This window comes from Pagrus pagrus, assembly GCF_965226575.1.
Source record: "Pagrus pagrus genome assembly, contig: HAP1_SCAFFOLD_29, whole genome shotgun sequence".
Classification (NCBI taxonomy): Eukaryota; Metazoa; Chordata; class Actinopteri; order Spariformes; family Sparidae; genus Pagrus; species Pagrus pagrus.
The window spans coordinates 27,319-51,620 of record NW_028175434.1 but is presented as its reverse complement, the minus strand read 5'-3'; the positions used below and the strand labels follow the sequence as shown (position 1 = coordinate 51,620).

Genomic DNA, 24,302 nt, shown 5'->3' with positions numbered 1-24,302 from the left:
CTACTGTGTATTTTGACTGTGTGCTATGTATTTCTTGTGTATTTGCAGTGTGTGCTGTGTATTTCTTCTGTGTTTCTACAGTGATGTGTATTTCTACTGTGTATTTCTATTGTGATGTGTATTTCTACTGTGATGTGTATTTCTACTGTGTATTTCTATTGTGATGTGTATTTCTACTGTGATGTGTATTTCCACTGTGTATTTCTATTGTCTGCTGTGTATTTCTACTGTGTATTTCTATTGTGATGTGTATTTCCACTGTATATTTCGACTGTGTCTTATGTATTTCTAGTGTATTTGTACTGTGTGCTGTGTATTTCTACTGTGTATTTCTACTGTGACGTGTATTTCCACTGTGTATTTCTATTGTCTGCTCTGCATTACTACTGTGATGTGTATTTCTACTGTGTGCTGTGTATTTCTACTGTGTATTTCTCTTGTCTGCTCTGTATTTCTACTGTGTATTTCAACTGTGTGCTATGTATTTCTAGTGTATTTGCACTGTGTGCTGTGTATTTCTACTGTGTATTTTGACTGTGTGCTGTGTATTTCTACTGTGCATTTCTATTGTGATGTGTATTTCTACTGCGTATTTCTATTGTCTGCTCTTCATTTCTAAAGTGTATTTCGACTCTGTGCTGTGTATTTCTACTGTGTATTTCTACTGTGTATTTTGACTGTGTGGTATTTCTAGTGTATTTGCACTGTGTGCTGTGTATTTCTACTGTGATGTGTATTTCTACTGTGATGTGTATTTCTACTGTGTATTTCTAGTGTCTGCTCTGTATTTCCACTGTGTTTTTATATTGTGATGTGTATTTCTACTGTGATGTTTATGTCTGCTGTGTATTTTTATTGTCTGCTCTGTATTTCTAAAGTGTATTTCGACTGTGTGCTGTGTACTTCCACTGTGTGATGTGTATTTCTACTGTGCATTTCTACTGTGTGCTCTGTATTTCTACAGTGTATTTCTACTGTGATAAGTATTTCTACTGTGCATTTCTATTGTCTGCTCTGTATTTCGACTGAGTATTTCTATTGTGAGGAGTTATTCTGCTGTGATGTGTAATTCTACTGTATATTTATACTGTGTGCTGTGTATTTCCACTGTGTATTTCTACAGTTTTCTGTATATTTCTACTTTGTTATGTGTATTTGTACTGTGTGCTCTGTGCACTGTACAGTAGCATAAGCTGTATTTGACTGCAAAAAGGTTTCTCAAGCAAGTTTCCTAGCCTGGACTGGCTACTATTGTTCTGAAATGCTAAAAATTGACATAAGCCAGTTTTCACCCTCAATGAATTAAAGATCAGGTAAAACCTTGTTTGTCATGAAATAGATCCACATTCAACCAGTTCAGGCAAGGAAACTTCAGTGAAAGACCTTTTTTCAGTCAAATACAGCTTATGCTACACTGTAAACCCGAACGTTCAAATTAATTAAATAGATTAAGTACTGCATACTCAAAGTTTTAAAAAAGTTCTACTAACTTAATTATGTCAAGTTTGTGTAACATGTTCTTTCTTTTTGAGTAATTTATACTAATAATGTTTGATTAAATTGAAATATTTCTTTATTAAGTAAGCATAAATTAAAAACACAACTTAAGTACAAGTTAATAGAATTAAGGCCTACATATAAGAATGGTAAAGTCTTCTTATTTCTATTATTTCAAATAGGTGGAATTTAATAATAGGCCTTGTACATGCTAAAATGCAATAAAAGGGGGGGAGCACCGAAGACAGGCAGCACGGAGGACTGCAGAAAGTTGGACCTACGTGGCAACAGTCAGCCTCACTGGACTTGCTGTAAGTTTTGAATGTTCATATATTGTTAATATACTAACATTTAGTTGTATTTTGGGTGCGTGTCGAAAAAAATAGCAGAAATGGCGGGTCCCTATTTTTTATGTGCTTTGCCACGCTTCCAGAAGGAAACATTGTGCTAGCAAGCCTAGCAGGTGTTCAGTTGTGTGTTACCTGTTTTAATGAGGCAGTTTAAAATGTTGGATACTTGTCCTAGAGGAGGTTGCAGGGCCGGCTCTTGGCATAGGGGGTATAGGCAGTCGACTAGAGCATAAAACAAAGTGTTTTAATCTTTATAAAATGTAATTGAATCCCCCCCTCTCATGTCTCATGGTGCAACCAACCCCGCTGTGCCCGCAGTCACACACACAGCAGAGGTGTGTGCAGTGAGATTGTTTTCAAGCCGTTTTCTTGTTAGAAATGCCAGCCCCACATAGCAAGCGGGTCAGGGCCAGATCCGGCATCAAGCCGGCACCTCTGGCCTACATCTGGCATGGCAATAGTATGTTAGCCAGATGTGGGCCAGGTCTGGCAGTGATGGCACCGTTTATGAAATGGCATGCCAAATGTGGGCCAATTGTGGTTAGGTGTATGTGGCCCAGGTCTGTACAGTAGCAGACAGGTCTGGGCCAGATCTGGCATCAAGCCGGCACTTCTGGCCTATTTCTGACCTGGTAAATAGTATGTTAGCCAGGTGTGGGCCAGGTCTGGCAATGATGGCACCGTTTATGTAATGGCATGCCAAATGTGGGCCATTTGTGGTTAGTTGTATGTGGCCCAGATACGTAGCAGACAGGTCTGGGCCAGATCTGGCATCAAGCCGGCACTTCTTGTCTATTTCTGACAAGGCAAATAGTATGTTAACCAGATGTGGGCCAAGTCTGGCAATGATGATACCGTTTATGTGATGGTACGCGATACATGGGCCAATTGTGTGTGAGTTTATTAGACCCTAAAAAAAGGTTTTACACATTTGAATTGTTTTTTTTTTAAGTATATTTTTGGGGCTTTTATGCCTTTAATTGATAGGACAGTTCAGAGAGTGACAGGAAATGGGAGGCAGAGAGGGGGAATGACAGGCAGGATAGGGCCGCTGAATGTGGGATTCGAACCAGGGCCGCCTGCTCTACACATGGGGCGGGTGCTCTACCAACTGAACTAAACACCGCCCCAACACATTTGAATTTTAAAAAGGCAGGACAGTCCCTTTTCTTTAATAAATGATCAAAGCTTTGTCCGAGAAGGCTGAAATCCTGACATGGCCTCTGCAGTTTGTAAAGTCCCCAGCCCATACAACCTTCAGAAACTTGAAAGGTCATCCTGGTGCATGTGAGGTCTTCAAATAAACCCCTTTATTTTTATAAATTTTCACATTCTAAAAGACTTAAAGAGCATATTGCAGGTTAGACCCCCCCCCTTAAACCAATGCTTAGAAATATAATGTAGGAACAAGTTTTTCTTAAAATTATATTTATAAATATAAATTTATAAATAAGACTTCCGTTTTTGGGAGAAAATTTTACTTCCGCATCGAAAAACCCTTAACGGAAGTGACGTAGGCAGAGGGAGAGCGGTCGGTTTGAACAATAGGAAAACAATGGATTGTGGTGCTGGTTCTGACCCCGAGGGAACTTTACATGTGTATAATTACAAATACGACAGACCACAACCGTATAACTAGGAGTCCATTATGCACATTAGAGAGCAGAGAAAACCAGGAGGAGAATTGATGGCCAGAGGAGAGAGAAATTGAGCTGTGGTGTCAGGACAGTCAGTGCAGAGTTGGTCAGAGACTGGTGGCTTAGCTTACTGTATACGCATTAGCTACGGATATGCTTACATCACAACATCGTACAGATTACTACCATGTATCATGCAATAAAAAAACTAGTATTGATTATCTAATACATGTCGGAGTACTGATACTTACCAATGACAGAATATATAGAATATTTAGATTGACTACAGTAACATTATGACACAAGTTTGGTGAGAGAACATACATTTTATTAAAAACTGACTCATGAAAGTCATGACGTCAATTCTTCCCCTCAACAGCCAGCAGATGTCACTATTTTGACTGTATCGAATGCTTCGAAGCAGTGCATCATTTTCCAGGCAACTTTGTCAAAGTGGTTCAGTGCTTCAGAAAGCTTCGGTTTCACCACCACTAGGCAAAAGTTGCAATGATGGCTAAGGTGACCCATTCAATGGGTAAAATAATAATAAATAAAAGTCAGATAGCCAGCTTTACAGTGTCACATTTCATTGATTAATTTGGTGTTCCTGTTCAACCACTAGATGGCAACACCAGACATAAAATATTCATACTATTCAGTATTTTTTGTATAGCTAGGCTATTTAAATGTCTCAAATACAATAAATTTGGTTCCACAATAAAACACACATTAACAGATACATTGTCATCTAATAGTTTGCCCATGAAATCACATTTAGCACAGTCTACAATTTATAGCCATCATGGATGCCATAGCGATAATCAAATCAAATTACACTATCATCAAAACTGTAATTAATCAAAATTTTCCAGAACATATTCAGTTTATATTTGGCTGGCAATATGCAATCAATACAACTATTTACAATTCAACATTTGGAGAGTACAACATAACACAACTCACCATTTAAGAACACACTCACTCATCACTTGTATTGGAATTTAGCTCGCCTCTCTTTCAAGCAAGCAAAGCGATCAATCACCCTCTCATTGAAATCAGGCATGTTCCTGACAAGTTCCCTCTCCATGGAAAGCAGGCCCAATGCATTCAGACGTTCCTGTCCCATTGTATTTCTCAGGAATGTCTTGAACCTCTTTAAGGTGGAGAAACACCTCTCAGCTTCAGCTGTTGTCATTGGAGTGATTATGAGGATGTTCAACAGCGCCACAGTCTCAGAGAAGGTTTCCTGGAGGTTGTAGCTCTGTAGAACCTGGTACAGAGCCAGTGCACTGCAGGAGCCCCTGAAGTCTGGACTTTCGTAGATGAGAGAAAGCTCAGTCCTGAGCCTCTCCTTGTGTAGCATGGGGTATGCCCTCATGGTGGTATTCAGAGCCTCTTCAGGGAATGTTTTCAGATGCCGGTCAAACAGCTCTGCCTCTAGCAGCACGGCACTCACAAGGTAGCTGGTGAAGGAGAACCTGTCTTTGGCATGGCCCAGGATTGTTTCACAGATCTGTTAAAATGATAAAAATGTATAGTCAGTAACACACAATTGTAAAAAAAAAAATTCTACTGGTGTTGGCATGAATGTGGCCATGATCTACTGTATCTACTGTCTCACAGTTCCAAAGTATGCATTTTATTATTCATGCAGACTTATTACTGTATCCTTGTGTGAGTATAATGGACAAGTAATGGGTGAGTAAAACAAATGACTACCATCCATTACTGAATTACTGAAAAAGAGATTGTGACTTTATCACTTGGTTCCAACACTTGAGTATGCCTACATCATTGGTCAGTAGTGAATGCAGATACCTCTTTTGACAGCCTCTGCTACTCTTGTTCATAAGGCTCTCCTTGATCTTGTGGTACCTGGTGCTTCTTGCTGCTGCTGTTGAGAGGAGCTTTGGTCCCTGAAGGGAGACAGATCAAAAGTGTGAGAATATGATGACAGTATGTCAATGCCATTATCAATAATTACTCTCTTTAAAAAAAACAGTAATACTAGTAAGTAATAAAAAATTGCCGCGAAACTCTTTCATTCACCAATATTTTGTTATGATACGCTAGTGCTATTCCCCTCTGAGTCCGGGGGTTAGCGGTTATCAACACCCGGGGTCTGTAGGTTGACCTACTGACCTCTGACCTGGACGATATCATCTCCGACCGCTGCCCGGCTCATTCTGATAATAATCATTCCGCTTCGGCATTCGGGTCCATTTTTAGTGCAACTAGCCAGAGCTTTAGTAAGTCTAGGTTGCGGAGAGGAAGCTGAACTTCGTCCAGCTGCTCATTTTGTTCAGACAAGTCGGACACACGCAGAAACGAACCGTAGCATTAGCGATAGCAACAAGGCGCGCCGCAGTCGGAGATGACATCATCCAGATCAGAGGTTAGTAGGTCAACCTACAGACCAACAGCTAACCCCGGACTCAGAGGGGAATAGCAGTAGCGTATCATAACAAAATATTGGTGAAATTAACGAATTTTGCGGCAGATAATGTGTTATTTAGAGGCTACATTGCACTGCCCTGTGTACTTGCATTATACAGATATACGCGGCTCTCAGCTGGATCTAATTTCGTTGGAACGACTTGTAATGACACCAAAGTTATCTGGGTGAGTAAATGATCGTATTTTATGCTAGAAATAAGGTCCAGATTGTAAAAAACGGTTATTATCCATTAATAATCAAAAGAAATATACCATCTGACCCATTTAAAAAAAAAAAAAACAGTGTTATGAGTATGAAAAGCCTCAGAGTTATCAATGTCCTGTATCAAATCATGAATGCTGGCAGTGAATATGCCAACAGCTTCCTCCTTGTTGATCTTCTGGAGGGATCTGGAAAGGGGAGCCGCAGCAGACGAGGACAGGACAGTGCTGCACTCTCGCACTCTCAGAGAATCCATGAGGAGCCAAAAATGCTGACAGACATGAAAGACATATGTGAAAGGCAGAAGATTACAGTACATAAATAACACAAGATATACAAACTGAAATACAAGTTATGATACTTTTTCATCAGAAATCACAAGAAGACCCTTACCTGCTTTATTTTTGCACAAGTTCCCTCCTGCGTCTCAATGTTTCTTTCCGTTGGAGTTACTTACTTCAGTTTCTCCACAACAGGCTGAGCAGTTAGTAAATAGAGACATAAGCTGGCTTTGGCACACAATGAACTTGTCAGTAGCCCTGAAAAAAGAAAATTACCTATTAATTTGCACCATGACACATCTTGGGCTGTGCCTGGAAAGCTAGGATAATAAGAGGTCAATCTTTATACAAATATGTAACTTAATACATTCAATGGTTGGTTTACTACATATACCCTTGTCCAACCTGCAATCCCATACAACAGCTCTGTCACAGAATGTGTTCAAGTGTGTTAAAAATGGAGGTCAGATAGTGTTGGAGTTGTACCGCCTGTATGCATATAGATAGCATATATAACTCGAAAAATTGTATTTCCTGCGAAAATACAGCGTGAATGCTGACGGCTGAATTGATTTCGGAAATCTGCTGAATGTGCTGGAAAACACTTGCCTAATGCATAAAAAATGCATACAACTATGAGAATGAATGGTCAAGAATTTGCAGAAAAAGCTGTCTTTTTTCAAAAGCTGAAAAGTCAAAGGCGGAAAAGTAATAGGTTCAAAGAGCTTAAAAAGCTGAACATTTTGATAATTGGATGGTTTCTCTAGCTGAACATGAAGCTGAATATTTGAAAAGGATGAAAAGGCTGAAAAGCTGAAAAATAATAGGCTGAAAGAGCTTAAAAAGCTGAACAGTTTGACAGCCAAACAGTTTCTGTAGCTGCATATGCTGGAGCAATAGCAGAACCAAAGTTGAAAATGTCCCCATAAGAATGAATGGGAAAACACCTCCCAAACTCCTGCAGGTTTAGAAAAAAGTGTAATGGTTATGGCCAAAATATGTATACAGTGAGTAACAGGAGACATTGCTGAACCATGTGATGTCTTTTTTATTTCTGTAAAGTCAAAAATGAGGGAGCCAGAGCGAGAGACAAAACCGGTACCGTCTGCTCCACTCCAGAAATTTAGGCTCAAAGTTAACACTGCAGCTTATGGGGGAGTTGCTGGAGTGCTTGTCGCTCGAGGGCTTCTACAGCCAAAAGTTTAAGTCCTACATCTGAAATAAGAACATCACCTGAAAGCCAACAAGATTTCCTACATTTCTATGTATATATTGTCTATGTGAAGTAAAAGCTGTGGGACCCAAATCAAGATGAAGAGTTTTTTCTCAAGTTTTTGCAGCTGCTCTCCACTCTAGCGATGATGTCACCCACTCTAGCTCACGCAAATGTTATAAAACAAGACTTACAAGTGGCTGTTCACGTTCAGCTGAGTCTCTGTCTGATCCGTTACTGTCTCCTGCCGGGGCGGCAGCACCAGCAGCTGCTGACAGACAGCGGTCCGGATGAGGCTGTCGGCACCGAAGGCACCGCACCGCACCGGGGGTTGGAGGGGAGAGGGGGGCGGGGGGTCGCACAGTTCTTGCTTCGGAATCCCAGTTGAACTCCATCAGATCGCTGGAGTGATAACCCTCTGGTTTAAACTGAGCGACACACAACCGAGTTTTTCGTAGCTGACGCAGAGGTCAAGCCCCGTCTCTTCAGCTGCACAACACGCACCCAGGCACGGAAGATAGCACCGTTTTTTTTCTGGTGGACCGGTGGACTCGATGTCGTGACAGGCTGGAGTTTGTGAAACCACCACAAACTGAATAATTTACCATGTCCATGATAACGCAATCCAAACCTGCTGTAAACACACTGACTCACGATAAGACGACCGCTCTGACAAATAGCCATCTGCTCCCACACTAAGCTATGGCAGCTGCTAGCATACAACTCCCTCTTGTGACGTAATATGACGCGATGTTGGGAAAAAAAAAAGAGAGAGACAGAGAGAGTTTTTAGGCGCTGTGCTCACTTTTTCGGTTAAATTTGTGCTCTTGTGTCTTGAAAAAACATTTCAAATCCTCACTCAACTTTTCAAATGGTATTTTTCACACATTACATTTATTTTGTAAACCAGTATAACCTGCAATATGAAAAATCCTTAGGCACACTTGTATTGGGGGGTCAACCACCGTGCAAAATTTAGGGTCTCTAGGGTCAAAGGGGGCCATTTAAGGCCAAAAAAGACATGTAAAACTGTTTAACAAAAATATCAAAACTTTATTCTAAATGAATACGATTTGAGTATGTTGCTCAGCTAAAATTGTAATACAAGAACATTTTGGTCCCATAATTGGAGCGTTCTTCGTTTTCCTAGTGGCCAGCAGTTGTGAGCTTTTGGAATAGATAACAAGTTTCAAGTCATTCAGTTTGTTGGAATGGTGAGCCTCATTTGGTTTAAAAATGTGAAAGTTTGAAGGCCCGCCTACCAAAAAGTAGATGTTTAATCAAAGCCAAACCAATGCTTATCTACTCATCTGGGGCTACAGAACAACATATCAAAAGCTCAGACTTCCACGACCTCTATAAAAAAAATGCTATAAATTTGTCAGTATGTCAGAGGGTGTAACACCCTTGGGTTTTTGAAAAGGACCTTTTTTCTAAATGACTTATATTTTGCTTTCGTATTCTTGTGTAGGGGCCCCAAGACAACCTCCATGCAAATTTTGGGGTCTCTAAGGTGAAAGGGGGCTGCATGGCAGCCAAAGAGACAGGGGGTATTAAAGGTGAAAAAACAGGATTGAAGGGATTTAGCCAGATTTTTATGTTGCTCACTTGTAAGTGTCATACAAAAATATTTTTGTCCCATAATGATTAGAGCTTTCTAAAGCTACTTAGCTTTCCTATTCAAAACACTCTGTACACATTCAGGATGACAAACTCTGTTATTCCTCTTAATCTGCACACAAATGCACCAGTCTGCTTCGAGTCGGATTATGCTGACCACTGGGGCATACCTTTTATGCAAGAGTGTTACTGTTCTGTGCATGTTTAAAATACTTTTATTAAAACATGTTACTGTATATCCTACTGTATAGCCTCCCCTTTCACCCCCTCCATGCCCCCGGCTTTACTGTGCGGTCCCGGCCGGTGGAGCCCCCGCTGCACCATCCACCGGGCCGCCGGTAATGCTCCACTGTCACACCAACTGGGGTAAAAGTCCTCGCAGACATTTCATGGGACACATAAATAATCAAAGTGCACGTGCAGCTAGTGGAAACGAGCCAGGAAAGAGCATGCATGACAGCGTGACGTGAGCATTTCCTCAGAATGATTGACATGTTGGAGGACAAATAAGATGATCCACCCGGGGTGCTGCATTTGCAATGTTATAAAAGGTTGGCCACCAGAAAAATATCTATGACCCAGTAGGATTACAACCTATATGGACAAGCAAGTTAATTTTTTGCTGGAAATCCAATATGGCCACCACAATATTAGCCCCAGTATAATTGAGGTGAATAGGGCAAAAATTTAAACTAAGAGATATATCCATGAAACTTCACAGGTTGATCACTGACATGAATAAGAACATCCTTTGTATTGGAGGTTTCCATGAATATATATTTAAATATGCAAATAGGGCATTATTTGATTACATTTGCCTTAGCCTAACCCTAACACTGTAAAGTAACTCGGATTAATGGGTAGTCGGACTTTTGGGTGGTCGGACTGACGTATGCTCCCCCAATTCTGTATGGAGGCAATTTCCCGAGCAGCATCAGAAATCTCTCTAGTGAGAGGGAGAAGACAGACTTCAAAGCTAAGGCTGTTAAGAGAGGACTCAGGGTGGGGGAGGGGATGCCACCATAGGATGCCACTCAACAGGCTTAGAAACTGACCTTCAGTGTCACTACAATGAGCTGCCAGAGCTAAAATATCAGTCTTTCCTAAATATTGTCTCAATATTCAGCCTTCCATTATAAGTCATTTCTTACAAGTTACAAAATTTAATAGAAAAGAAAAATTCTAATTGTATTTTTTATTTTATTTTCAATAGTAATTTAAATATACATATCTGGTATAAAATATGTGAAAATCCCTATTAAAGATAAACAGCATTTAAAAAGTTCAGACTTGTGCTGCTCTGTATCTCAGATTGAATAAGTGCCATACTACATGCTCCTCTGAAAGTTCACAGTCAGGTCAGGTGCAAGTCAGGGTGGGGGAGGGGAGCTTTCAATGCACCTGCACCTCCAAACTCCCTCCAAAAACACTGCTGCGTTCAAGGCAGGCAGGAATTACTGATTTCCTGGAACTGAATAAATAATGATTATTAATACATGTTTAACTTCTTAATCCCTTTATGATTTGAAATTATTTGAAGATAAAAAAATATTTTAACTCATTTTTACTAATCAAAACCATCCCATGGCTTGCATGACTGAGAATATTAAGATTATTTCATTTTTAATAGGCAGTTTTCGTAGTATTCACTCTGCTTAAAACTATATTTGAAGTAATTATTTAATATGGGAGTAATTACCTCAATCTGTAGTATTTTTACATTGAAACATTTGATAAAAGTTTCCTTTCAATTTGAGGCCATAACAGTAGTGAAGTTTCCCACTGCCTGTGAATGCAATCGGAGAAGCGGATCGTGCAGAGAAGTTGACTGAGGACTGGAGGTATGTTTGCGATACTATTTTTTTAAAATTAATTTTTGCATGTTATCTTGTCGACATTCAAATTACCCCATTTACTAAATGTTTGAAACCTTAATTACTATCGTCTATTGTATCCTCGTAGCATGAAGTCCGCGAATAAAGCCAAGCCGTATTAGGTCGATTGTAAAGTTACAAAATACATAAATTACGAGATTGAAACAAACAGTGAAAGTGATTCAGATTTTAATGATTAACATCTGTGATAGACTGCCATGAGCTGTTCTCATGGCACAATCCTTTGTGCATATGGTGGCATGCAAGGTTAGCCACAACCACTAGCCACAGCTGTAGTCACCATGGATTTTATTTCAACCAGTATGTAACAAATTACATTTCCATGCTCAACGCTTTTTTTTTTAATGTCGACTTACTCGATTGTGATTTTATACAAAGACGTATTGAAAATGTCAAGATTAAACTCTGCAGGGGACGTCAGCGCCGTTTTGGGAGGAACGCGCATAGTCAAAAATGACCTCCTAGTGTTTACCAAACCACACCTTGACCTTGTTGGAAAGCGTCATGAGGTCAAAGAAAGATGTGAATGAGAATTCAAAAGGACTGAACTGTCTGCGGTGCTCAGAGAATCCGACTACACTATGTCTTCGGGTGTTATTGACATGGTCTGCGAAGGAACAGAAGCACATGGCTAATTCATATGCAAAATAATGTCATCAGACTGTTCGGACCTTCTCTTGAATTATAAACTGTAATTATAAACTTGAGAGGCAGAAGAAACTTTCCTGGAGAAATATACTTAACCATGGGCGAAACTTTAGTTTCAGAAGTGGGGGGGACACAAGTAGGAACGGCAAATTTGTGTACGCATAGCGCGTGTTGTGTTCTGTAACGCTGTTACGTTGGAGTGTCACTAGATGGCACCACTGAATAAGACAGGACTATGTATGTAGGTGAAGAGAAGAAGAAGGAGCTGTTGTTATGAAGCTGTACTTCCTGCTGAAGATGTTGAGTAAAGTCCCTTGAGCTTACAAGTTGGTTTTCATTCTTCACTACACCACAGTGCGCTCGATTTCTGCCTGCGTAGAGCTTAAATCATGCCATTTCTATTTAACCCTAGCCTACTATTTTGTCATTAGCCATACTGCCAGTGGCGGAGCGTGGGTCTCAGCACAGAGAGGGAGGAGCATTCTCGATGGGCCCTTGTGATAGTTATTTAAACATTGCATTTATTCCATTATTTAAACATGCTAGTCACACTAAATATTTCTGCAGAAGACAATGCCACAGATCACCCCCTCTGACACACACACACACACAGGTCACTGTCTGAGTCAGTGGCTACCATGTCTAAGCCATGTAGCTACCATGTTAATTGTAGACTGTCTGTGTCCATTTAATGTTTGTGTTGTACCAAAGACATGGTAGCTACTGACTCAGCCAGACATCAACCTGCTTGAGCTTTCAGCACCATAGACAGTGTTGGTCACAGACTGACAGTCAGACACAAATCAACTCAACTCAGTAACCAATCACACAAGCAGCTCCATGGCTCCATGTTGTCCCTGTGTGATGTTCAGGACAGGTGAGGACAGTCTGAGGACAGAGAGCTCTGAGGTTGAAGTTTATAATTATGAAATGCACCGTGAGACTGTGACAGGTCTGTACGTCTTGACCACATGTCAGCTGTTCAGCTGTAGTAGAGGAAACTCCGCTGTTCTCAGCTCCACCGCAAGGAGCGCTTTTATTTTTATTTTTATTTATTTTTTTAATTTAGCTCCGGTAGCGACCCGGCTGAAATGCATGAGGATGCGCGGATCCGGTGTATTTATCAAGGCTTGGTCATCCTGCTGAGGCACCGGGTTGGTTTGAGCTGCGTTCATGAAGCCAGTCTTTAATCTCGCGTCTCCAACTTGTTCAGAACGCTGCTGCCCGATTTTTAACAGGCACGTCCAGGTGTGAACACATTACCCCTGTGCTGTCGTCACTCCACTGGCTTCCAGTTCGTTTTAGAATTGATTTTAAACTTTTATTGTTTGTTTTTTACTCCATTAATGGCCTGGCTCCCTCCTACCTGTCAGAGATTTTAACTGTCCGCGATCATGGCAGGGCCCTCCGTTCTTCCGGCCAGCTCCTGTTAGAGGTACCAAGGTCAAGACTTAAACAGTGGGGCGATCGTTCTTTTGCTGTCACAGCTCCCAGGCTGTGGAACAGACTGCCCCCTGACATTCGCACCACTACTGACCTCAGCCTTTTTAAATCGAAGCTGAAGACACACTTTTTTAGATTGGCATTTAACTCTGACTAGGGTAGTCCTGCTCTTAGGTGTACTTATTTTGCCTGTTTTTTACTTAATGCACTTTTGGAGGGCCTTTAACACCCTGCAGCACTAGTAGTACTTTCTTGTGTTTTCTTGCAGCACTGTAGCACTTTCCTGTGTTTTTTATGTATTGCTTTTATGCATTATTTTATTGTTTTGATGTAAAGCACTTTGGGTACCGTCTGGCTATTGTAAAGTGCTATACAAATAAAATGTGATTGATTGATTGATTGATTAAGTTAGAGGCTACTTTCAAACTCGTTACTCACTGGTCGTCAGCGTTTTAGCGATCGTACAGCCTGAGGCCAGTATACAACAGGTAACGGTGTTGTTGTCTCTTTTCACCTCCTCTCTTCCTTGTGTGATCAGTGCGCTGCATACACGTTTTAAACAGAGATGGCTAAGCGCCTGGTTTAACATATTAGTTAGCTAACGTTAGCTACAATACTGTATAGAGTAAAGTTAGAAATACCAGTAATGACTAATCAACCCACATTTTCTTTCTTCCTTTTTAGTCCCGTTCCAAATAAGGACTTTAAGTTGAGCTGTCGGCTCCTTTTCATCTTTTTGCTGCTGTGCCGCGTCCTGTCTGTGTCTTTGATTGAGCACGTAGTGTGAGGGGGGCTTCCGAGCGGTCAGTTTACGCAGGGTTTCTTGTTGTTTTGCAATTACAGCCTGTGCCTACTGTTAGTTTTCAAAGTGTAAAAAGTGGGGGGGACAAAAACATGATTTTGAAAAGTGGGGCGGACATGTCCCCCCTGTCCCCAGTGGAAATTGCGCCCTTGTCTTCATAGCAAACAAGTTTTTACCTGGAATTTAATTCATTAAGGGTGAAAACTGGCTTATGTCAAAAATGAGCATTTCAGAGCGAGAGGAGCCTGTTTCTGCACTGTACAGTAGCCTAAGCTGCATTTCACTGAAAAAAGGTCTTTCAAACAAGTTTTCTATCCTGAACTGGTTGAATTTGGATCTTCTTCATGGCAAACGTGTTTTTACCTGGAATTTAATTCATTAAGGGTGAAAACTGGCTTATGTCAAAAATGAGCCTTTCAGAGCGAGAGGAGCCTATTTTTGTCTAAGCTGCATTTCACTGAAAAAAGGTCTTTCAAAGAAGTTTTCTAGCCTGAACAGGTTGAATTTGGATCTTCTTCATGGCAAAGGAGTTTTTACCTGGAATTTAATAGATTAAGGGTGAAAACTGACTTATGTCAAAAATGAGCATTTCAGAGCGAGAGGAGCCTGTTTCTGCACTGTACAGTAGCCTAAGCTGCATTTCACTGAAAAAAGGTCTTTCAAACAAGTTTTCTAGCCTGAACTGGTTGAATTTGGATCTTCTTCATGGCAAAGGAGTTTTTACCTGGAATTAAATTCATTAAGACTGAAAAGTGGCTTATGTCAAAAATGAGCGTTTCAGAGCGAGAGGAGCCTGTTTTTGCACTAAGCTGCATTTCACTGAAAAACGGTCTTTCAAACAGGTTTTCTAGCCTGAACTGGTTGAATTTGGATCTTCTTCATGGCAAAGGAGTTTTTACCTGGAATTTCATTCATTAAGGCTGAAAAGTGGCTTATGTGAAAAATGAGCGTTTCAGAGCGAGAGGAGCCTGTTTTTGCACTGTACAGTCGCCTAAGGCTGAAAAGTGGCTTATGTGAAAAATGAGCGTTTCAGAGCGAGAGGAGCCTGTTTTTGCACTAAACTGCATTTCACTTAAAAAAGGTCTTTCAAACAGGTTTTCTAGCCTGAACTGGTTGAATTTGGATCTTCTTCATGGCAAAGGAGTTTTTACCTGGAATTTAATTCATTAAGGGTGAAAACTGGCTTATGTCAAAAATGAGCATTTCAGAGCGAGAGGAGCCTGTTTCTGCACTGTACAGTAGCCTAAGCTGCATTTCACTGAAAAAAGGTCTTTCAAACAAGTTTTCTAGCCTGAACTGGTTGAATTTGGATCTTCTTCATGGCAAAGGAGTTTTTACCTGGAATTTAATTCATTAAGGGTGAAAACTGGCTTATGTCAAAAATGAGCATTTCAGAGCGAGAGGAGCCTGTTTCTGCACTGTACAGTAGCCTAAGCTGCATTTCACTGAAAAAAGGTCTTTCAAACAGGTTTTCTAGCCTGAACTGGTTGAATTTGGATCTTCTTCATGGCAAAGGAGTTTTTACCTGGAATTTAATTCATTAAGACTGAAAAGTGGCTTATGTCAAAAATGAGCGTTTCAGAGCGAGAGGAGCCTGTTTTTGCACTAAGCTGCATTTCACTGAAAAAAGGTCTTTCAAACAGGTTTTCTAGCCTGAACTGGTTGAATTTGGATCTTCTTCATGGCAAAGGAGTTTTTACCTGGAATTTAATTCATTAAGGGTGAAAACTGGCTTAAGTCAAAAATAGACGTTTCAGAGCGAGAGGAGCCTGTTTTTGCGCTGTACAGTAGCCTAAGCTGCATTTCACTGAAAAAAGGTCTTTCAAACAGGTTTTCTATCCTGAACTGGTTGAATTTGGATCTTCTTCATGGCAAAGGAGTTTTTACCTGGAATTTAATTCATTAAGGGTGAAAAGTGGCTTATGTGAAAAATGAGCGTTTCAGAGCAAGAGGAGCCTGTTTTTGCACTGTACAGTCGCCTAAGCTGCATTTCACTGAAAAAAGGTCTTTCAAACAGGTTTTCTAGCCTGAACTGGTTGAATTTGTGTGGCGGAGCGCTGTTGAACGCCCGTCATTTCCTGACCGGCGCGCTCTCTCTCTCAGAGAGTGCCGGTGGGGCGCCTCATTGTTCCGGCAGAGCCAAGCTCCTTATCACCTGTTTCCCCGCCGGCCGCATGTCGCGGTCCAGCAGTGACATAAACTTTTTACCCTGAACTCTGTTCTCCCCTCCGTGGGTTGTCGAGGGTGCACACTCGGCGCCTACGCGACACGTACACACACACACACACACACACCTACACACATGCTCACCTGCTGTTGCTGCGGAGGTCTGTCTCGGGTTCACGGGCCGAACCGAGGCAGTTCCGGGCCACGTCATAAGTAGCGCACTGTGGCGTGCTTCCATGGGTCAGGCGACCATGGACTAAACTATGTGTGTTAATTGTTTTGAAATATTGTTAATGTATGTGTTCTGTGGGAAAAGTGGCACAGCCATATGAGGGGTTATTAGTGCCACAGTACTGGGGTTATATTTAAAGGGGTTCTGTTAGTTTTGTGCTTTGTTTCCCAGTTTATGTTTCTTAACCCGTGTTTTGTTAATTGGTTTGCCCGGGGGAGGGGCCAAGGGGTTTTTTAAAGAGAGCTCGGCTCACTTGAAGGAAGGATTCGGCTGAGTGGCATGTGGATAACAGTTGCTGCCTGTTCCTTGTAAATATTTTTTTTACTCTGTCATATTGTAAATATTCCTGCGTTTTTTTTGTTGCTTTGCCACCTGTGGGTATTTTTGTCTTTGGGTTTTTGGTGTAATAAAAAGAAAATCACCAAACTAAAGTTTGCCGACTGGGCCATCATCTTTCCAAACCAGCGTTTCAAAGTATCGAACCCCGACATTTGGTGTCAGAAGTGGGATGGCCAGTCGACGAGGGCGCATCCGGTACACAGGAAGACGGGTACTGGGTTGCGCTCACAAAAGGAGGAACCAGTGCAGGACAAAGATGGCGAGGAGGGAGCCTGGTCTACAGCCGAGGAGGACGAAGGGGGTGCGGCGGCCCCAGTCCGGCAGGCCGGCCCTGGAGCTCCAAGTCCAGGAGAGGAGCTGGTGGCGGTCATGAGGACCTTCCTGGAGGGACAGCAGAGAAGAGAGGAGGGGTTCCTGGCAGAGCTCAGGGGACTCCAGGCTTCGTGGCCAGCCCCGCAACTGGATCAGGCAGTGGCAGGGCCGAGGCCGGTAGCACCTGTCCCTGCACCTGGGTCCCTATCACCATCTGAGAGGTCGCTGATGAGCCTTAGAATGGACTTACCTACACCTGCTGCACCGCGCCGCAGTTCACCCTTAAGGGCGGCAAGGTTTGGGGTGAGCAGTGGGACAGAACCTCCGAGGCCGGAGAGCAGACCCTTTGGTGACCCCAAGATTCCCCAGTACCTGGCTGGGGAGTCTTGGAAATTACCTGCTTCGCTTCGAGCGGATTGCCAGAACGTGTGGTTGGCCAGATGGTGAGTGGGCGTGTCGCCTGGTGCCGCTACTCACTGGGAAGGCGCTAGAGGCGTACACCGCTATGGACGAGGAGAGGGCTCATTCATACCCGGACCTGAAGGCGGCACTCCTGACCAAGTTTGACGTCTCACCGGAGACGTATCGCCAGCAGTTCCGGGCCATGGCAGTTCCACCGGGAGAGAACCCAACAGAAACTTACCACCGCTTAAAGGGTCTCTACCGTCGATGGATTCGGCCAGAGCAGCATACCAAGGAGCAGATCGGTGAGCAGGTCATCTTGGAGCAGCTGCTGCGAGTCTTCCCAACAGACATCCGCACCTGGGTGAAGGAGCACAAGCCAACGGATGGGTTAGCTGCAGGCAAGCTAGCGCTGCAGTACCTCAACGCACGGAGGGGAGGCCCGCCTGCTTATCACGGTGGTCCCAGTCGCCAGGTTTCGTCGCAGCCCAGACCAGCAGCCAGAGCCAGCCAGCATCCGCCTGGAGAATCCCGGCCCACACCTCGCCAGCGCAGCCCCGGTAAGGAGTTCATCTGTTTCTACTGCCAGCAAGCAGGGCACAAGGCTTCGTTGTGCCCCATCAGAAAAGCTAAGCTTAGCGGGGCATGCTACACTCCTCGGGCTGAGGTTGCAAGTGCTGGGGGAGGGCAACAGCGTTTTAAGGACGTTACCATTAATGGTGAGTCTGTGACTGCTCTGGTTGACTCGGGGAGCTTCCTGACGCTGGTCCGAAGGGAGTTGGTGCCAACGGGCGTGGTGGATTATAGCAGACAGGAAGACATTTTGTGTGTGCACGGGGACAGCCATTCCTACCCCACAGCTGAGGTGACGGTGGTGGTGGATGAGCAACCTTACCTGCTGACGGTCGGGGTGGTGGAAAGGTTACCTGTTGCTGCTATCCTGGGGTGGGACTTACCTGTGCTGCTGGACGTGCTGCTGGAGGCCGGCCCCAAAGACAGTGACCTGGGGAAGGGTTTGTCCGGTTATGTGATCACCCGCACCCAGGCCAGGGCGGGGGTGACAGCCGACCCAGGGCCGAAAAAGGGGCCCGATCCAGAACTCTTTTCAACCCTGGACAGCAGTTTGTTTGAGGGGCCCATGAAGGGGCCCAGGAAGTCTCGCCGCCAGCGGCGGTTTGAAAAGGGGCTGAAGTCCCGGGAGCCGGACTGTGCAAAGGGACTGGCAAAGGGCATGTGGGAGGTGCCAGAGGACATTGGGGCCCTGCAAAGGGAGGATGGGACTCTGAAGTCCTTGTTCGCCAAGGTGGTTGGGGGGCTGGATATGTCAAAAGGGGAGAAAGAATGTTTTGTTGTTGACAGTGATGTTTTGTATGCAGTGGCGGAGGGGGTCAAACGCCTTGTGGTTCCTGTGTCATGCCGGCCGATGATAATGCACCTGGCACACACCTTGCCTTGGGCAGGTCATCTTGGCCGCAACAAAACCTATTTGCGCATATCCCCCAGGTTCTATTGGCCTTCCATGTATGTTGATGTGCAAACCTTCTGCAAAACCTGTCCCACCTGTCAGAAAACTTGCTATGTCTGCCAGTCCGACCGAGCCTACCTACAACCCCTGCCCATGATCTCCACTCCGTTTAGGCGTGTGGCCATGGACATTGTGGGCCCATTGGTGAAGAGCAGTGGGGGGCACCAGTACATCCTGGTGCTCTGTGACTACGCCACACGGTTCCCAGAGGCTTTCCCCCTGCGCACGGTCACTGCTCCTGCTGTTCTGCGTTGTCTTGTTCAGTTGTTTTCCAGGGTTGGTGTACCGGACGAGATCATCACAGACCAGGGGACCAACTTCACCTCCAGACTCCTGCAGCTCTTCCACCGGCACTGGGGATTTCGGCGATCAAGACCACCCCGTACCACCCTCAGACGGACGGCCTGGTCGAGCGCTTCATTCAGACCCTGAAGAAGATGCTGCAGAAGTTTGTGGCCGACACTGGGAGAGACTGGGACCAGTGGCTGCCCTACCTGCTTTTCGCCTACCGGGAGGTTCCCCAAGCGTCCACAGGGTTTTCCCCGTTTGAGCTTCTGTATGGCTGGGAGGTACAGGGGCCATTGGATCTGCTGCGGAAGACCTGGGAGTCTCCCGCAACCGGCACCAGTGACCGTGGTGTGGTCCAGTTCGTGCTGGAGATGAGGGACCGGTTGGCAAGGTACCGAGACGAGGCCGAGGTCAACCTTCGTGAGGCCAAGCAGACCCAGAAGGCGTGGTACGACTGACAGGCCAGGCACAGAGAGTTCCAGCCTGGCCAGAAGGTCCTACTCCTCCTGCCATCCTCCAACAGCAAGCTGCTGGCCAAATGGCAGGGCCCGTACACCGTCCTCAGGAAGATGGGCCCGGTGACCTACGAGATCCACCACCCGGACAAGAAAAGGGCAAAGCAGGTTTACCACGTCAACCTGCTGAAGGAGTGGAGGGAGGCTCGGGTTCCCGTGGCGTCTCTGCTGGTGACGGCGGTGGACAGCGCGGGGGAGGAGGAGTCTACCCTCGCCGACCTGAGCCAGTCTGCGGAGCCTGCTCTCGGGCACCTCTCTGCCGCCCAGTCCAGCCAGCTGTGCCAGGTGTTCCAGCGGGTCGCCAAGCTCTTCGCGGCCAACCCGGGGAAGACTGACCTCGTGGAGCATGTGGTCCGGCTGAAAGACAAGGGGCCGGTTCGTCAGAGGGCCTACCGGGTGCCCCAGCACCTGGTGGCCAAACTTCAGAAGGAGGTGGAGGAGATGCAGCGCTTGGGGGTGATCGAGCCGTCGCAGTCTGAGTGGTGTAGCCCGGTGGTCATTGTGGGGAAGAAGGACGGTTCCCTGCGCATCTGCATGGACTTCAGGAAGGTCAACGCCATGTCAGAGTTCGACGCCTACCCGATGCCCCGGATCGACGACCTGCTGGAGAGGATTGGTCGGGCTAGGTTCATCACCACCCTGGACCTCTGTAAAGGGTACTGGCAGGTACCCCTGGAAGCGTCCAGTCGTCCCTGCACAGCGTTCCAGACACCTGCTGGCCTCTTCCAGTTCACGGTGATGCCCTTCGGCCTACATGGAGCACCAGCAACTTTCCAGAGGCTGATGGACCGTGTCCTGCGGAGGTGTGAGGACTGCAGTGCTACCTACCTCGATGACGTGGTCATCTTCAGTGCCACCTGGGAGCAGCACCTGCATGATCTGGAGCGAGTCCTGGGCCAGATCCAGCAGGCAGGCCTGACGCTGAATCCAGCCAAGTGTCAATGGGCCTGGGAGGAGGCGAAGTACTTGGGGTACCGGCTTGGACGAGGGGAGGTCCGACCACAGGTGGACAAGGTCGAGGCCATCCGTAGCTGCCCACGCCCTCGCACGAAGAAGGAGGTGAGGTCCTTCTTGGGCTTGGCCGGCTGGTACAGGAGGTTCGTCCCACAGTTCGCCACCCTCGCAGCACCTCTGACAGCACTGACGGCGAAGGACCAGAGGAACCCGGTCATCTGGAACGAGGACTGCGAGGCGGCGTTCCAAGCTCTCAAGGCCTGTTTGTGCTCTTCGCCAGTTCTGAGGAGCCCTGACTTCAGCCAGCGGTTCCTGGTTCAGACCGATGCCTCAGCGGTGGGACTGGGGGCAGTCCTGGCCCAAGGTGAGCCTGGTGACGAGCGACCGGTGCTGTACCTGAGCCGGAAGCTGCTGCCACGGGAGACCAGGTACTCCACTGTGGAGAAGGAGGGCCTGGCCATCAAATGGGCCCTGGAGAGTTTGAGGTACTACCTGCTGGGGAGAGAGATTGACTTAGAGACTGATCACAGGGCTCTGACCTGGATTAACTCCATGAAAGACCACAACAGTCGTCTCACCCGCTGGTACCTCTCTCTCCAGCCGTTCCAGTTCCAGATCCGACACCGAGCGGGCAAGACCAATGTTGTGGCAGACTATCTCTCCAGGTTGCCGCACATCGTCAACCTCGGGGAGGAGGGGGATAATGTGGCGGAGCGCTGTTGAACGCCCGTCATTTCCTGACCGGCGCGCTCTCTCTGTCAGAGAGTGCCGGTGGGGCGCGCTGCGCCCTCATTGTTCCGGCGGAGCCAAGCTCCTTATCACCTGTTTCCCCGCCGGCCGCATCTCGCGGTCCAGCAGTGACATAAACTTTTTACCCTGAACTCTGTTCTCCCCTCCGTGGGTCGTCGAGGGTGCACACTCGGCGCCTACGCGACACGTACACACACACACACACACACACACCTACACACACGCTCACCTGCTGTTGCTGCAGAGGTCTGTCTCGGGTTCACGGGCCGAACCGAGGCAGTTCCGGGCCACGTCATAAGTAGCGCACTGTGGCGCGCTTCCATGGGTCAGGTGACCATGGACTAAACTATGTGTGTTAATTGTTTTGAAATATTGTTAATGTATGTGTTCTGTGGGAAAAGTGGCACAGCTATATGAGGGGTTATTAGTGCCACAGTACTGGGGTTAGATTTAAAGGGGTTCTGTTAGTTTTGTGCTTTCCCAGATAGCATACGGATGTGGGCCACTTCAGGCAACAATCCGGCACTGTAGGCATTCTTCTGGCCCGCACAAAACAGATGTGAGCCTAAACTGGCCCATGTGGTAAATGCTACATTCGGCCCTTATATCACAAAACAGATATGGCCCATCTTTGGCAAATACGTGGCAGAGTAGGGAATGGTTATTCCTTAAGTGAACCAAGGCTGGGCCACATATGGTTCAGCACACGTGGCCCACCTTTGCTGAAACACATTTGGGCCAGTTTTGGGCAAAAGACGGCAAATTAGCATCGAATAATCTGGATGTGAGCCTAAAGTGGCCAACATATGAGAAAATACAAGTGGCCCACCTTTGCTGAAACACAATTGGGCCAGTTTTGGCCGAAAGACGGCAAGTAAGCATCGACTAATCTGGATGTGAGCCTAAAGTGGCCCACATGTGGTTTAGCACACGTGGCCCACCTTTGTTGAAACACATTTGGGCCAGTTTTGGCCGAAAGACGGCAAATTAGCATCGACTAATCTGGATGTGAGCCTAAAGTGGCCCACATATGAGAAAACACAAGTGGCCCACCTTTGTTGAAACACATTTGGGCCAGTTTTGGCCGAAAGACGGCAAATTAGCATCGACTAATCTAGATGTGAGCCTAAAGTGGCCCACATATGGTTTAGCACACGTGGCCCACCTTTGTTGAAACACATTTGGGCCAGTTTTGGCCGAAAGACGGCAAATTAGCATCGACTAATCTGGATGTGAGCCTAAAGTGGCCCACATATGACAAAACGCAAGTGGCCCACCTTTGTTGAAACACATTTGGGCCAGTTTTGGCCGAAAGACGGCAAATTAGCATCGACTAATCTGGATGTGAGCCTAAAGTGGCCCACATATGGTTTAGCACACGTGGCCCACCTTTGTTGAAACACATTTGGGCCAGTTTTGGCCGAAAGACGGCAAATTAGCATCGACTAATCTGGATGTGAGCCTAAAGTGGCCCACATATGACAAAACGCAAGTGGCCCACCTTTGCTGAAACACAATTGGGCCAGTTTTGGCCGAAAGACAGCAAATTAGCATCGACTAATCTGGATGTGAGCCTATGTGGCCCACTTATGAGAAAACGCATGTGGCCCACCTTTGCTCAAACACAATTGGGCCAGTTTTGGCCGAAAGACGGTAAGTAAGCATCGACTAATCTGGATGTGAGCCTAAAGTGGCCCACTTATGGCTCCACACACGTGGCCCACCTTTATTGAAACACATTTGGGCCAGTTTTGGCTGAAAGACGACAAGTTAGCATCGACTAATCTGGATGTGAGCCTAAAGTGGCCCACATGTGGTTCCACACAGGTGGCCCACCTTTGTTGAAACACATTTGGGCCATTTTTGGCCGAAAGACGGCAAGTTAGCATCGACTAATCTGGATGTGAGCCTAAAGTGGCCCACATATGGTTCAGTAACATTGTGGGGTCCATACTTTGTGAAGTACAAATGTGCCAGGACAAGAAAAGACAAGACAAGTTAAGTTAAGTTAGTTTGCTTCTCTCATTGAACCGCTGTCCACTATTCAGGGTATAGGGGATAACAGGACCCAAATGCAGACTCAAATGGAACAGTTTATTATTTTAGAAAGAGGTAAATAAACAGGTAATCAAAGTCCAACAGAAATAAAGTAGCAACAAAAGAGTCAACGAGCCTAAGTCTCGGACAGGGGAAAAAACAAGGAATCCAAAGTGCAAAGTGCAAGTAGATATTCCTTTTTCGGTGGAAATGTTCCATGATGGGCATGATTGGCAATGTTGCAGCATGAACGACCTGCAATATTGATCCTTCACTCATTCTGGAAGAAGCTCGCCACTAATGGAGCCCCCGTCCAGCTTCTTTGCTGGAGCTTGAAGCAGTTAGAGGACTGAAGACTTTTAGGCCTGAACTGCCTTAATTGTGTTCTCCACTATGGAGGTGAGAATTTTATCCAAGCTAATGTCTATCATGAACAACACATCCCCATGGCAAGCCCGGATGTTGCACCCATGATACAAAGAGAAACAAAACCGTTCATAAAAATCTGAGAGAAAAAAGTTAACACAACAAGCGGATGGTGAATTCTGAGAGTTGTTATCCGTCTGATACCAGCAGGAATTACATACAGTAGGCATAGTCAAGTTTAACTTGTTCTTCTCTTAGTGCAATATTATCTGTCAGTATAAATAATATGCTGACTGTGATGAATTTGTTGTTTGTTGATGAAAGTTAATTTATAAAAATATATATATATTGACCAACAATTCTGTGTTTTC

General features: G+C 45.3%; 1 protein-coding gene across 4 annotated transcripts in view; it reads right to left on the bottom strand.

Moving 5' to 3' along the window:
• Positions 1-3,796: 3,796 nt before the first annotated feature.
• LOC311253657 (uncharacterized protein) overlaps positions 3,797-24,302 on the bottom strand; it is a 33,224-nt gene continuing 12,718 nt past the window's right edge. Inside the window, exons 1-4 of one of the 4 annotated variants that reach the window (XM_084384162.1) lie at positions 7,832-8,355; positions 6,537-6,682; positions 5,360-6,414; positions 3,797-4,997 (exon numbers count right to left, since the gene is read on the bottom strand). In XM_084384162.1, the coding sequence (XP_084240288.1) occupies positions 4,470-4,997; positions 5,360-5,455 (624 nt within the window). In that variant the 5' untranslated portion in view covers positions 5,456-6,414; positions 6,537-6,682; positions 7,832-8,355 and the 3' untranslated portion in view covers positions 3,797-4,469. Of the gene's footprint in view, positions 4,998-5,302; positions 6,683-7,831; positions 8,356-24,302 lie in introns of those variants that run through there. The other 3 variants (XR_014621770.1, XM_084384160.1, XM_084384161.1) reach the window with 3 other exon arrangements.